Source organism: Centruroides sculpturatus, unplaced genomic scaffold, assembly GCF_000671375.1.
Source record: "Centruroides sculpturatus isolate CEXI.00-Female unplaced genomic scaffold, Cexi_2.0 scaffold157, whole genome shotgun sequence".
Lineage (NCBI taxonomy): Eukaryota > Metazoa > Arthropoda > Arachnida > Scorpiones > Buthidae > Centruroides > Centruroides sculpturatus.
This window is the reverse complement of record NW_019384522.1, coordinates 950,604-966,671: the sequence shown is the minus strand read 5'-3', so window position 1 is coordinate 966,671 and position 16,068 is coordinate 950,604. Positions and strand designations below refer to the sequence as shown.

Here is a 16,068-nt window from a genome sequence, read left to right as displayed (position 1 = left end):
AAAAATATAAATGATGTATTTTTCTTAGCTTTTAAAATGTTGATTTTATTTTTGTACTAGTTGTTAGATCCATAAAACATGGTTTTTCAATTAACTAAAATCTTATAGGAACCTCACTACTGTATTATACAAAACTTACATGTACTAAAGTTTCTACTTTTATTTTTATGAAAAAATGATTATCTTCAGCTGCAAAATAGTAACATTATAAAAATATTTTTAAAAACTAACTTACCAAAAAAGATGTAACAACATCACCTTCTCCAAAATTACTGCCATAATCTTTAAATTCACATTTTGTTGACATTTTTCCAGTGCCACCATATCCATAAGTGAATGGTTCCTCACCTATAAAATAAAAGTTTCTATTCTTATTACTTTTACATAATTATATCAATTATATTAATACTACAATATCTTTGAAAACAATTACAAAAAATTTTAATTTTTTCAAATAACTGATAGAAATATTTTTAAATTTATAATTAATAGTTGGTATAAAATATATTGAAATGAAGATTTTCATGTTTAAATGAACATTTGAATAGATAAAAATAACAACTTGTACTGGAACTAGAAAGAATTAATCAAAATTATCACCTTTTTACAAACTCCAGCAAATAATTTAATATCATAAAAATGTTTTCGATCGTCTTTAGCGATCATCATCAGTTAAAAAGAACATTAAAAATAGAACAAAAATCAAATTTACGAAAAATAATAACTGCACATGCGTAATGATGAGCGCTTAACGGAATGAATACAAAAAGTTAGGGAAATAATACTAAAAGTAAATAAATAAATAAAAATAAAGAGCTCAACAGTTTCTCGTTAAAGATTAATGTTTCGTAAAAATTACAGATTATCTTCATAGAATGATTTCCATGCTGTGGATAGAGAGTGGGCGTCCCTATGATTGATACAAGTAGTTTTCCCATGTGCTTTATAAATCTCCAGTTTTTCAAGATGTTTGATGGAGTGCTTGTTAGACATGGGTCTAATGATGGAAGCTTGGTCCCATATGACCTCAATTCCTTGCTGGTTGGCATAAGATGCTAAAACGGTGCTATCGTTGTTCTTTTTAATAGAGTATTTATGTTCTTTGATTCTTTGATCCAAGCTTCTCAAAGTAGCACCTATATAAACACTATCTGAATCAAAGCGACGGTCTTTGATTGGTATGGTGTAAATACCGGAGGTAGCGATCTGGTTGTCATTCTTTTTATCATTTCTCAGTAACTTGTATACTGTGGGATTGCGGCAATATATGATCCGTAAATTATTGATGTTCGCAATATCCTTCATCATTTTTCTTAAGAAGGGATGATAGTTGATTACCACCATGCATTGATTGTTAATTAATGGAGACTGATTAGTTTTAAACTGAAAAGTTTTGCAATGAGTTTTTTTATGAGATTCTTTTGGTAACCATTTTGTTGTGCTATTTGTATAATGTACTCTAATTCCTTGTAAGTATCAAGTATATCTGTGCAATGAGTAAAGGCTCGTTTGATCCATGATCAGAAAGCTGCATATTTAAACTGTCTAGGATCTATTATGTATATATAAAACTGTGATATATATCACAATTTGTAAAAGTTGCACTCCATTATTACTATTTTTAATTTTCCAATTATAAAAATATAAATGATGTATTTTTCTTAGCTTTTAAAATGTTGATTTTATTTTTATAAAAATTTGGTATGATGATGTTATTTAGGCCCGGTTTTCTGTAGATGTTAGTGCATATTTCACCTCTTTTGTATATCATGTTGACGTCAAGGAAATGGACATTAGTAAAGCTTTCCTGATCCAGTCGCTTTCCCTGAATAGATAATTTAAACCTAAAACACTGCAACTTTCAATTAAATTCTTGTTATCTCAATTGCTTAATGATAAACCAATGTCACATTATATGTTCACATAAAATATACACTATACCGTAATATGCTAATGATACTGTAAAATAATAAAATAATTGTTACACAAAAAGACTAAAATTGCAAAGCTCAAACCTATATCAAATAGTTCTAGTGCCTAGTGTCTTATCCACTCAGCTATTGCCATTCCAAGGACACACGAAACTTCCAAAATCTTATAAGCTAAATGCTGAATTTTCAGAGGCCTGTTTTTTTGGAAACACTTCAGAAGTAAGTCCTATAATTTGGATAAGAAGCTATTTGTGTTTAGGACTACATGCTCACCAAGTTTCTTTCAAATCAAAGACCAAACATTTGACTCTGCCCTTGTCAGAGTAACAAAAAATGCAACATTGTACAAACTTTTAATAAGCCATTAATGAAAATATTTAATCATAATCATGATAATTTCAAAGAAGACTGGTCAAGCCTATCTGATAGCATGCTCCACAAAAGCAAATATTTTTAAAAATAAATTTACTATAAAATTTAATTTAATACAATATACTAACCGACTAGTTTTTACTATAGCTTACAGTGACCATGAACAAATGAAAATCTTTTGAACATGTTCTCTTTTGAGCATGCACATGGACATGTGCAATAAATGAACTGAACAGAACATAACACTCAGATAACTCTTAAGCCTAATGTTGGAAATTTCTTGATGATCGAGTTTAGGCTTAAGTTATAAGCCTAATTTTCACATTTGAATTAAATGTTTCAATTGAATGGATGAAACAGAACATAACATATGTGTAACAAAAGTGAAGTCATTATGCATGCATGTGGAAATCTGACAGACAGACGAAAGTCCTAACATAAGCACTTCACTACCGTAAAGTGCGCTAAAAAATTAGCAACAACAAAATAAAATTTAAATTAAAAATTATTTAATTAACACAACTTTAATTTATGCTATTGAATTTTAATCAAATATTATCAAACTTTTCTCAAAAGATGTCATTATTTATGAAGCATCTTTGGAGAACAAGTAAAACAATCCTAGATAATTTCTTCTCAGAACATTATCTCCACAATGTTGGAAATGGGCAAGTTTCTGAGAATTGCAACTCGGCTTTTTCATTAAATTCAGTGACTTAACAGTTCCAAAATTAAAGTTTACTTAAAATTAAAAATAGTAGTAGTAATATCATTTATATATATATATAATCAATAATTATCTATTTTAGTATAGCATTTATATTTTCTTACTGTTTAATTACTTTGTAATAATATTAGCATCAAAAATTACTTTAACAACCTACCTAACTGCATAGAACTTTTCTCCGTAGAAAATCCTACACGTACAACATGAGGATTTGGCTCATCAGCAGGAAGATTTACATCAAGATGTTTTACAACCTACAAATATTTAAATATTTGAAAAATTTCCTATTGAATTTATATAATTCATATTAAATAATATATTTTATAAATATATTTGTAGAAAAGTTAACATAGTTTAAAATGCAAAACATGCCTAAGTGGAATTTTTTTGCTATTGACTGCTCTAGTTCATTATGTAAATTCATAATCTCATAACATTTGAATAAGCACAAAGCAATATATTCAATATTTATAAACTAAATTTTACTATAAACAAATTTATTACATTAACAAGAAAATTTTTAAATTTGTAGTTGTGTTCTGTAAATATTTTTAGAACACAACTAAAAATTTAAAAATTGAAACAGTCATGAATATGTGCATGCACAGTGCAAAAGTAACTTACTGGATCAATGAATGAATCAATTACAAAATATAAAAGATGATATATATTTTACTATTTGTTGTATATTGTAAGATATTACTAAAAACAGATATGTGAACTCAAATAATGCTTGCCATGCAGCCCATTCAAAGAAAATAGAGTCAATCTTCTTATTTATAATTAACCACAGTCTCCCTTTTGAAGGCCTTGTATTTTACTATTCTTTCTAGATACTTGAGATGGGTGGGGTTGTCAGAATGGTTTAAGATATGTGCCTTGTCAAATTCAACCCAAACATTGATATCAGTTGCAAAACTAGCCAGTGTTGTGGTGTAAAGGCCATTATATACTGATGTTCCTTAATCCTTGTGTTCAGGGATCTAGCTGTGGAACCAGTACACTTGCATGAATAGTTCACCTTGAAATCATGTACAGATATGGTGTAGATTTCCAGCAAGCAACTCTTTAGGGAATCAATACTGTTTGGCTATACTTCATATATATTGAAGTTGTTCTTACCTATCCTATGTTGATGAACAATGCAAATAAACTCTCCTTATAAAAGCCTTAAAAATGAAAATCTTACAAGTAAAAGAATTATGTGGACAGCGTGGAGATGAAGAGCATTAAATAAGACTTTTTTGAAACACATTTGTTAACAACTACCTGTGTTGGGTAAGGTGACATCCATGTCAAGTGGAGATAGCTTTCTTGCTCAACTCACAGAGGCCAATAGTACAGTTGAACCTCACTTAATGAGCAAAACAAATTGTAAAAAAAAGACTCACTTAACAAGTGACGTTTCGCATAACAAGTGACAGGGAAAGGGGAAATCCCGGATTGTGCACATGCTCAGTCAGTCTGTGTTTAGTACTCATTAATAACATCTTACTTGTTAGTGTTGCTTGTGATCACACATTTTTCCAAACTTGTGTTCAGACATATTACATACAAATACCAACAACCATAGACGGTTATATAATAAACACGCCAAACGATATGCCAAATTCTTGGGCTACGTAAAGGCTATAATTAAATATTAGAAATTACTTAATTTTGATTTTTTTGTTTTCTGCAAATCAAATTCACATTCCAGGTTGGTTCATTCTGCGCTAGAAGAAACACTCCTTAATGTATATTGTATAATTTTTTTTGAATAAACGTTATACATAAAATATTTGAGTAATTTTTTTTTCCGGCATGGAATGCATTATCATATTTTACATTAATTTATATGGGAAAAATTGTTTCGTTTAACAAGTGTTTCACATTACGAATAAGATTCTGGAATGGATTATGCTCATTAAGTGAGGTTTCACTGTATTATCATTCTAGGATCAGAAATGATAAGGATCTGAAAGAGGAGCTAGCTAGTTTTGCAACTGATAAGAATATTAAAATTGAATATGATAAAGCATGTACACCATTCTGATGACCCTCCCCATCTCAGGTATCAACCAGAGTATTAATCATATAATAAATAATATCACATGCAGAGGCAGTGTGCACATCTAACAATTAACACTGAATGATGACTGAAATTAAATAATTATACTGATATAACATTTGTGTTATCCTCATTTTTCATTTGTCTCTTTTAGAATGGCTTATTAATGCTAAAATAAAACTGTTATTTGTGAAGAAAAAACCTTAGAATAAGCCCTGCCTACTATGCAGAGGCAATTCTTACCCTTACAAGCAACAGAAGAGAAGATCATCTCTCTCTGTAGTCAAGTGCAATGATCTAACCCATAAGATTTCTTCTATTCATTTATTGCACCCACTTTCCGTGCACAATATTTTCCCCCCCTAAATTCCATTAGGCACACTTAATTGCATCAAGGAAAATGGGCATTACCAATTTGACCACACCATATCTTGAAAACAAATTTATGGGATAACATTTTGCATTACATTTTTAGATTCCTCATCTCTCAGTTTTATCAAAATTGGCCCATCAAATTTTGAGAACAAACTCAATTCTATAAGACACATGAGAGCTACGCTAATGCTCCACCTCAAATATGCAAAAATGCCAAATTATTCAGATATACAAATTAAATTTCTTTAAATATAATTTTAAAAAACTTTCCATTTTTGTTGTGTAAACAATTTTGGAAGAGTCTAATGAGTTATAATAATAATAAATAAACTCCATTAAAAAATTTTAAAAACCAACAATTAACAAAATAGTTTATCAAAAATTAATACTTGATGTATCATACCTTTGTTTCAAAACAAACTTTGCCAGTCTTTATTCCATATGATGCTCTGGCTCCTGCCCACATAAATGGGAAACCAGCTGTAGTCAAAGGTTGTGCAGAATAACGTGTTTTATCTATTTGCAAATTTAAGTCAGAATTATCTATAAAAAGAAAAACAAAATGAGAGATGGGTTACTTTTATTTTCAAAATAACAAAATAAAATTCTTTTTCTTCTACACAAAACTGGATACCTATAAACAGTAAATTACACAACTTTAAAATCTTAAAATTCCAGCAAGTAACTTTAATAGACAAATGTTTTCGATCTAATATTAAAATCGTCTTCAGGTCCTTTAACATTTCAATTATGGAATGTAAAAATGAACAATGATGTATTACAAAAGTAGAGAGGAAAATTTTTTTAAATGTACAACTATCACAATATTTTACAACTAAAGTATTCATTTAACATACAAGAGAATTATTTTAACATTGATGTCTAACAACAGTCCGTTTAGCAGTGATGCTACGTAAAAGGTTGAGTTTGGATAATACAATGACGTATTACAAAATGGAAATCATTTCCACAAATAATTACAAGTAACATTTATTATAGTGCAATGCATTCAAAAATTTTTTTATTGTATAAAATTATATTGCACACAAGCATATTCGTTACCAGTGATCAACAACCTCTATGTAACGAATATGTTTGTGTGCAATATAATTTTATACAATAAAAAATTTTTTGAATGCATTGCACTACAATAAATGTTACTTGTAATTATTTGTGGAAATGATTTCCATTTTGTAATACGTCATTGTATTATCCAAACTCAACCTTTTACGTAGCATCACTGCTAAACGGACTGTTGTTAGACATCAATGTTAAAATAATTCTCTTGTATGTTAAATGAATACTTTAGTTGTAAAATATTGTGATAGTTGTACATTTAAAAAAATTTTCCTCTCTACTTTTGTAATACATCATTGTTCATTTTTACATTCCATAATTGAAATGTTAAAGGACCTGAAGACGATTTTAATATTAGATCGAAAACATTTGTCTATTAAAGTTACTTGCTGGAATTTTAAGATTTTAAAGTTGTGTAATTTAATAAAATAATTTTATCAAAAAATATGTAAAGGGAATTCCTCAAATTCATACCAAATAATGATTATACAGGAATAAAAACAGAAGCAAAAATATCTTTTTGCTTGCTCAGCTTAGGAAAGGAAATTTTCAGTGTAAAATATTGGATTCTGGTCTTTAAGACAAAAATACATCCAGTTTCAGGTATTTTTTTATTATTTAATAATAAAACTCTCTTGAAGATAAATGTAATTTTTTTGTCTTAAAGTATTTGGGTTATATTTGATTTTTTGTGTTGACTCCCATAAAACTGTATTTATGTTTAAGACATTTTTATTAGTAATTGTTGTATTCCTAATTCTTCATGATATATCACATTTGACAAAATTAGTCTTACAATAATCAAAAAACCATTATTTGATTATGACATTGAAAACAAAATATGAAGTGCTTGAAAATACCAAATATTTTTCATTTACAACTAATAAGTTTTAAATATTTAAGAATGTCATTTTATATAATAAAATACTATAAAATTTGAAATAAATGATAGAGACTCACATTTATCTAATGCAACAAGTGTATCATCAAATGGTTCCTCTGGTTCTGTTTCTATTTTTGCAGGAGATTTTGATCGTGATCTGAATAAAAAGATACCTTTTTTTTAACACTTACTCAGTTTGTCAAAGATACAAATAATACAACAAACAATATATTAATGCAAATACAATAAAATTTGAAAAGGCAAAAAATATATTCTTTACAGCTCCAAGTCTTACATCATGTTATAATATTCTAACTTCAAATTAAACTAAAATAAATTTCAAATTAAATTAAGTTTTATAAAAATATAATGTTAAAGTTAAGATTGAAGTATAAATTCTTTCTAAAATTCTAGGTTTACATAATTTCATTAAAATTTTAGTTTTAATTTAAAAATTTTAGATTGTTAAATCTAGCTTTATTATGTTAAGACAAGTTAACTGAAATAAGTAAAAAGACAGATACAAGTATTAAATGTGCTGTTTATTAGGGTTACAACGAATAGTATATTCAGCCAAACTATTCGGCTTGATTAACGCACTTACGAAAATTGGTGCACAAACCGCATTATGGCAAGGACCCTACTCTCTATTCGCCCACTGTCACTACGCTTCGCAAATCGCATTAATTCTTAACAGTTCAGACAAGAGCGTCACAGCAGTATGTGATAAGTGATGATATAAAATGTGGATAATATTGAAATAACCTACATGTGTAAATAACGAAAAAAGAAGAGAGAAAAACCGCAAAGTGAAAATGTGAAATTAAATATGAAATTGAGTTGATAACATAATCGAACAATTTGATTATGTTATCAACTAAATAAGCTGCCTCAAACAAGTTGAGGCAGCTTATTGGTGCAAAACTCGTGGCCGTGAATGCCAAACAATTGTTGTCATAGACTTTGGAAAGCTAAATGCGTGTAATGAAAGAAACTTAGCGTGCACAGGCGAAAGCCTGGGGTCGTTCGGGCTACCAAGCTGTTTTGAATCTGTGAAATCATAACTGTGACTTATACCGACGTCCTATCTGTCTCTTTTCTCTGTTATCACCAGGCTATGAGTCACATAATTGTAAAATGGGAAAATCTACAACAGAAAAGTGATGAATCGAAAGTATTGTGAGGGCGGATTATGATGTATGCATAGGCATACGTGGACTAGAGCGATAGAGGAAAGAAAAAGGGAAGAGCAAAGACGAGCGCTTAAAAAGAAGGATAGGCAGGGTCAGACTCTCAGATGTGCGACGATTCTCAAATGAATAGGTGTGTACGTGTGCCAATCTTTGTAATTATAAATTGTGAATACAAATGACTAATATTATGTTCTTTTTTATTTTGTGCATGTTATAAGTTATAAATAAATATTAACAAACAACACTAACCCGATAACATTAAATCTAAATAATCAAAATGATTAATTTACTGTGTTTTTGTTATTTCTTACTCCTGTTTTTAGGTATTCAGTATTCGGCCGAATAGTGATTAAATATTCGGTATTTGGCCGAATACCGAATAATAACCGAATATTTGTTACATCACTACTGTTTATCTTTTCAAATATTTAAACAAACTTATATATTTTGTTTTCAAAGTAATTTTTTAAATAATATAAATCATAACACACAGCATTGTTTTCCAATATTACTTTGCATAAATCTTATCAACATTTGGCAAAAATATCCAATTATGCAAATATAGACTTATTATTATATAGATACTTCTGATTCTAATTAAAGAGTGCAATTTAAAGGAGTGTCCGACTTCAGGGATTTTATTTTAGTTATAAGATAAAAAAACCAGTTTGATTGCTATAAATAAACAAATTGTTATGTATATGTTAGACTCAAAGATCAAAAACATTCATTGAGCAAAAAACATTGACACAGCATGTTCTGATTTCTCAGATCCGGCCACAATTCAAATAGTGTGTTGTGGCTTTTCCAAAAATGGCAAAATGCTTTTTGTCATATTCAATAAGACCATAAAATAAAATTTGTCTTGATATTCTTTTAATAATCAATCAAAACACACAATCTGTCAATGTGAAAATGTCACAAAGCATTGTGGATGGTTATTAATGCAGCGATGATGCAATGTAATAAAAATAACTGCAAAAATAAGTAACAAATTTTTGCAGAAATATTTTTAATAAATAATTGATATATAATTTCCACCGAAAGTAATTCTGAACAATATTTATTATTACAAAAATACTCAGCAAAAATTCCTGCACCAAACATTATACGATTAAAAGAACCATAGTGTAATAAACGTAACTCTTCATTTCCTTTTATAATTCATAGTCAAGATGATAATTTGTTGTTAATTGTTTTGTTTATAAATCCTTTATGCCTACATATGATACCTTAAAATCCAAGATATCTAAAAAAGTATTATATACTTCTTATTTGACTTAAATCTATTTGTAAGTTACTGTCAACTGATTGCAAATTTGTTTTCAATAATGACTCTCACAAAAAGACCAACTATAAACAAATTTTTATATTAAACTTCTTGACTGTTTCCTAACTATACTGGGTTAGAAATTCAAGTCTTAATCAAAACTTCTTCCAAAACTTCAGACTATGAGGCGTTAAATATAATTAAAAATATTTTATGTATTAAATTTTATGTATTATGTATTAAAAATATTTTATGTCACGCATATTTAAAAATATGCGTGACATCCAACCCCAGTACTTAATACTCCTAAAAAAATTCAAGTCTTTCTCTTCCATTCTGTCCTGTCTAAAGCAATTTCCACAGAGACACTGCACTCTTCTGTATTATATTTAAGGGTCTCATTCCACATTTTTCTAGGTTTTCCGCTCCTTCTTGCTCCTTCTCAGGACTCTTCATACTGGAACTGTTTCTGATTGTCATTGAACATGCCCAAACTACCTCAGTAATTTTCCTTCAATTTTTCTTCTATCTCCACAATGTCCAAGCTTTCCCTGATATAACTATTCCTTGCCTTATCTTCCCTTATGACATCACTCTTCCACGTCAGCATCTGCATTTCTGCAACATACATTCTCTATACTGCACTTTCTTCAAAGTTTAGTACTCTGAACCATACAACAATGAAGGCCTAACAACCATTTTATAAAATTTTCCTGTTAATCTTGGAGAAATTTTTCTGTCACAAAGTACTCCACTAGCTCTTTTCCATTTAGTCCAGCCAGTTACAACTGTTATATCTTCATCAATCACTCCATCTTGCTGGAGTACCGATCCCAAATATCAATCTTTCACTCACACTCCTTAACCTGCCCTATGTTGATCCCAAAAATATTCATGTTGACCTCATTGACCTGCGTGGGCGATCCTGAATATTTCCATGTTTACATCGGAACGTTTTTGATACTACATGTCGCTTTGCGTCACAATTTTTATATTAAAACAAACTTTTAAAATAAAATTTTTTTCGTTTTTATATTATTCAATATATTTATTTTGTTTGTGAAACATAAAAAAAATAATTTTTTACGATACAGTAAACACGATTATTATTTTTAAAAAAATTTAGGCTTAACATCAACAAAAATTCAACATGGCGTCACAGGCAACAAATAAAAATTTCAACATCGAATACGTTAAATATTAGAATATAAGAAAGCAAATAGAATATAATCAAAAGTACATGTCTAGGAATAATACCAATATTGTATATACAGGGTTAATACTTAAATTTTTGTTTTCATTTCCATGACTATTCCTAAACTGACCAACTTTGTACAAATTTCCTAAACCTCACATCCCTTACAGTATGGCATATTGACAAAGTAAAAGAGCGTTTGACTTACTAACATGTTTTGCTTCTCAAATGTTTTAATTAGTCATTTTTTTCTAATTAATATTAATTTTTCTAATTTTTTATAATTGCCAAATTATTAAAATTAAAAATAAAACATATTAAAATTCTGTTATTAATCCACAACCATGAATCTACATGGCTTTGAAAAAAAGAAAAAAAAATCAATTATTTTTTTATTATTCATTAACAAATTTTACAAAATCCATATATATAAGTATATATTTATGAAATTTCTCTCTTAATAAATTTCCTGAACTTCATAAATTCTTAATAAACGAAAAAAAATTCAGAAATTATTTTGTTATGCAATCAAAATTATTAAAATGAAAAATGATAAATAATACAATTTAAATTATTTATCATTTTGTGTACTTTGTAAATTTTTGGAAAAATTTTGTGTAAGCCTGGGAGAAATTTTGGGTCCTGAAAATACTCTGCACCCATTTTCATATGCTGTATTGCATCACATTACTTCTTGCTGCCTGCAGACAGTTACACTTGGTCAAGCATATTGTCAGCAAAAAAATCAAGACAACCAACAAAGCAAATTCCATAACTTTTTGACAATTTTTAACAAATTCCCTGATATTCCATGACTTTTTATGAACACTAATGAAAATCCCCAACATTCCAGGTATGTAGAAACCCTATATATACAAAGATTCTTACCGAAAATAATCTATTTTTATATATACCATTTTTATTATGAACAGTAAATAATATCAACATCCCTATAAATGCTAATAAATATTAAATGCAGTGTATAATAAAACTAAATACTGTAATATTTAATTATACTCAACATTACCTAAATTTTAATTCTACAAAAATATCATCTAAAAAATACTGGAAATAAATTCCTTACCTATAATGACCTCTGTCTCGGGAATGCCTTCGAGAATGATCTCTGTTGCGAGAACGAGAACGATGCCTTAGAAAATAAAATTTCCTTGTTACATATTTTTCAAACTAACACATTTCAATCTTGTCAGAAAATGATAAAAATAACCATATGTAAACAAAAGCCCAATTTAATGTCCAACATGTATTCTTTTCATCTATACAGTAGAATCCCTCTAGTCCGCCCTCAGCTAGTCCGTCACTCCGGTTAAGTTGACCGTGGTTGGAGTCAAGAAACTTGTTCCGACTCGTCAGTGACTCACCATCCATGGCGTTCTTCTGTGTTCGTTACAGTATATGTTTTACACTGTGTGTACGTGTACAGTTTTGTGTTTGTTTTCAACATGTCAGGAGTGAAATGTAAACACGTTACTCTTTCATTAAATGAAAAATTAGCAGTGCTACAAAGACTGGATAAAGGGAAGATTGTTTATTTTACTTTTTTCTGATAATCCGACCTTTTTTTTTGCGTTCCGACCATACCCCCAGTCCCAAAGGTGACGGATTAGAGGGGTTCTACTGAAATTAATTTTAACCACTAAATCTGTATATACATGCCTCAGTTTGTGTTTTAAATTCAAATTGAAAACAGGTACAGGTTATGCAACATGGGCTATCTGCTAATTTTAACTTGCAATTATGAATTCCTCAAAATATCTTTTCATCTTTCTACATTTACTAAGAATATCTACAGAAAACAAAAATTCTTTCCATACCACTGACATTCATCTGCCATCACAATCTTCATCAAAACCATGAAAAAAACATGTTTATGTATGCCTTACCTTTAGTTCTATCCCATTCATTTTCTGTATGTTGTCGATTCACGCTTTGATATTCTTAGATACAATTATTTACATTGAAAGAAAATATAGTTTCAACTGTTCCCATTCTATAAATAACTCTCAAAGAGCTATTTTGATTCTGTTTAGAAATTTTTTTCTCCTCTTTTTTTCACAATTTTTTAACAAATTCCCTGACATTCGTGACTTTTTATGAACACTAATGAAAACACCCAACATTCCAGGTGTGTAGAAACCCTATATATACAAAGATTCTGATACAAAAAATAATCTATTTTTATATATACCATTTTTTTTGGTTTTTTTTTATTTTTGTTTATTATAGTTCTTCAGAGGAAAAAACTGAGTGTTTTACTTAAGTACATATCAATGAATTTTAAACATTAATTTTTTCAGTTTATTCCTGCATTTATCAATTGATAAATTAGAAAAAAGTGATGAGAATAAAATTTATGTCATTTGGTAGCCATCAACATTTTCAACACTTAAGATTGCAGAGGTTTAGGAGAATCAGTCTCAATTAATACTCTAACAAGAACTTTATAAAAGGATAGATGGAATTGTAAGGAATAGTAACAAAAGTGAATTATTCCATTTATTGGTTCAGTCTCAGTATTGTTTTTCCATTTTGTTCATTTTATAATTATATCTACAACAAACTATTCAATAAAGTGAAGCAGGAAGAAAAATTTAATTTCTAAGATGGCACTTTTTAAATTGCACATTAGTGTCATGCTGTCAAAGGCACATCAGAAATACCAGTTATGCAAAGGTTTTACAATAGAGCGTCGATTATCCGAATCAATTGGGGACTGGGGTTGTTCGGAACATCGATGTTTCGGATAACCGATTATGTACGAAAAAATATATTAATTTATCCCATCTTGACATTTTTCTCCATTGCTTGTCGCTTCGCGTTGAATTTTCGTCAATGTTAAGCCTAACGAAGACTATTGTATTGTTAAAAATTATTTTTTTATTTTGTACAAACAAAATAAATATATTGAAAAATATAAAAACAATAAAAAATTAGTATCAAAAACGTAAAATATTTGAATAGCCCAAGACATAGCCAAAGATTGCAGCGCCACAGCTTTGGCGAAAATTTAAATTTGCCAACTGGAATTTTTTCAAATGATTGACGCTCTACTGTAATTCCATTCTGCATGGTATACAGTAATAACCAAACTTACACCAATAAACTTACCACATAAGTTGGGCTATAATTTCGCAATTTGTGTAAAATTCAAGTCTGATGTATGTAAGGTAATAAATGTTCTCGTTAATCTTATCTCATCTTTTGATTCGTTTCCGGTTACAAGAAATCACCACGTAGAGTCTCTCGAGTCTCCGTAGATATAACAAACACAGAAATAAATAACACAAAATAAATTGTAGCTATGTGTCGATTCCGTGCGACACATCCGAACATGTAAGCTGAACAATAGTGTGGAGGGAGTGAGTAATCAAGAGTTGTGTGGCGCTCAAACAAAAGACAAATCGACGAGATTTGAAAATTGCATAACTCTGGGTTCGCGTAAGTCGAGGTATTACTGTATACAAAATAGTTTTAAAAGCTTTTTAGATTTAAAAACACATTTATTCCAAACTATCAGTTTACTGTTTGTAATTTCTAGAAAAAAGAATGAATTTCCTGACTTTACACCAAATGATTTTTTCCTATTACAAAATTCCTAACATTTCTCCTAGGTTTTCTAGTATGGAAAAATGCTGAAACATTAACTCTATTCCAAGCCTTTCTCAGTTCATTTTTATATATTTCATGTATACTATTACAGTTGAACACCTAATACAACTTAAAAGTTAGAAATTGGCCCTTTGTATTAACAAGTCTTGCAATAAGAAAATCTTACAAACAAAAAAAAACAAAGTTGCATCAAATGGCAAAAATCCAAATTTTCTCCCATTTATTTAATATTTAACTGTATTTTATCTTGTTTGAGTAAATTTTAAAACAATGATAAATTTATGTGTTGTTCCAAAGACACTTATTCACATACTGTGACTCAAAGAAAGAAATCAACAATCATTGTAGAAAGAATTAGTGCCAATTCTAATTGATTTTTTTCAATATGGTTAGAGTTGGTAGAACAACAACTGAAGTTACTAAATATAACCAGCTAACCAAGTTGCCAAATTGAATCTAGCAATTGGATACACATTAGGGGAATTTCACAGTATGACTGACTACACAGACTGAACCTATCACATAATCAAATCTACTAGTGGCAAAAGAATTCACACTTATGTCAATGTCCAATTTGTTATGAACAATCAGAACGACTGTCATAAATCGAAACACCAGCAAATCGTTTTAAATTTATTTTTAAGTATCTTTATAATGTGCCTGACTAATATAAATTTGCAGATATTATCTTACTTTGTTTATAAATTCTTCCAAAAAGTCTATTTTTTTCCCTTTTCTCATTTATATGGGTTTTCATAAATCCAAAGTTGATTGGTTGTAGCTTTGAAGCTCTCATTGGCTGTAGCTCATTAACTGCTCCGACTCAACTACAAATATTTAAATATTTAAATCTGTCTGTTTGTAATTATAAGTTGGTTGACCTATTGGCAACATGAGTTAGTTGGTCCAGTCTGTCATAGTGTGAAATCACCTTTAAACTTCACAAATTTTAAAATAACTTATTTGCTTCAATTTCAATGGAAACAATTTGTTTTTAATTTTAAAATTATGAAGTAATTACATAATTTTAAAATTATGAAGTAACTTCCACTTTCCACTTGCACGACAGACAAATGCTAACTGTAAGAGAAAGTAAAATTTTTTGAGTTAAAATGATCATCATTGGCATTACTTATATCTGCACTGCCAACAATGTAACTGACATCTTAAACATTGTGACCAACATTAAAGTTTAAAAACACACCCATGCTTATGATGCATAGTTTGTTGTATTGTCAATTTGGCTTGTATGACTTTCGTAAAGCTGGAAGTAGTGTGCTTTATATTAAACACCAGCAACAATAATAATAGTAATCTAACTGTTAGTAAATTTACAGGGACTGTGACACTTCATATTAACCAATA

At 29.1% G+C, this 16,068-nt stretch overlaps 1 protein-coding gene across 1 annotated transcript in view; it reads right to left on the bottom strand.

The window, feature by feature from the left end:
- Positions 1–209: 209 nt before the first annotated feature.
- The window catches only part of LOC111622780 (heterogeneous nuclear ribonucleoprotein U-like), a 76,079-nt gene continuing 60,220 nt past the window's right edge, over positions 210–16,068 (bottom strand). The window contains exons 6-10 of the mRNA XM_023365201.1: positions 12,158–12,223; positions 7,493–7,572; positions 5,859–5,998; positions 3,188–3,284; positions 210–348 (exon numbers count right to left, since the gene is read on the bottom strand). Of these exons, the coding sequence (XP_023220969.1) occupies positions 227–348; positions 3,188–3,284; positions 5,859–5,998; positions 7,493–7,572; positions 12,158–12,223 (505 nt within the window). The 3' untranslated portion in view covers positions 210–226. The remainder of the gene's footprint in view (positions 349–3,187; positions 3,285–5,858; positions 5,999–7,492; positions 7,573–12,157; positions 12,224–16,068) is intronic.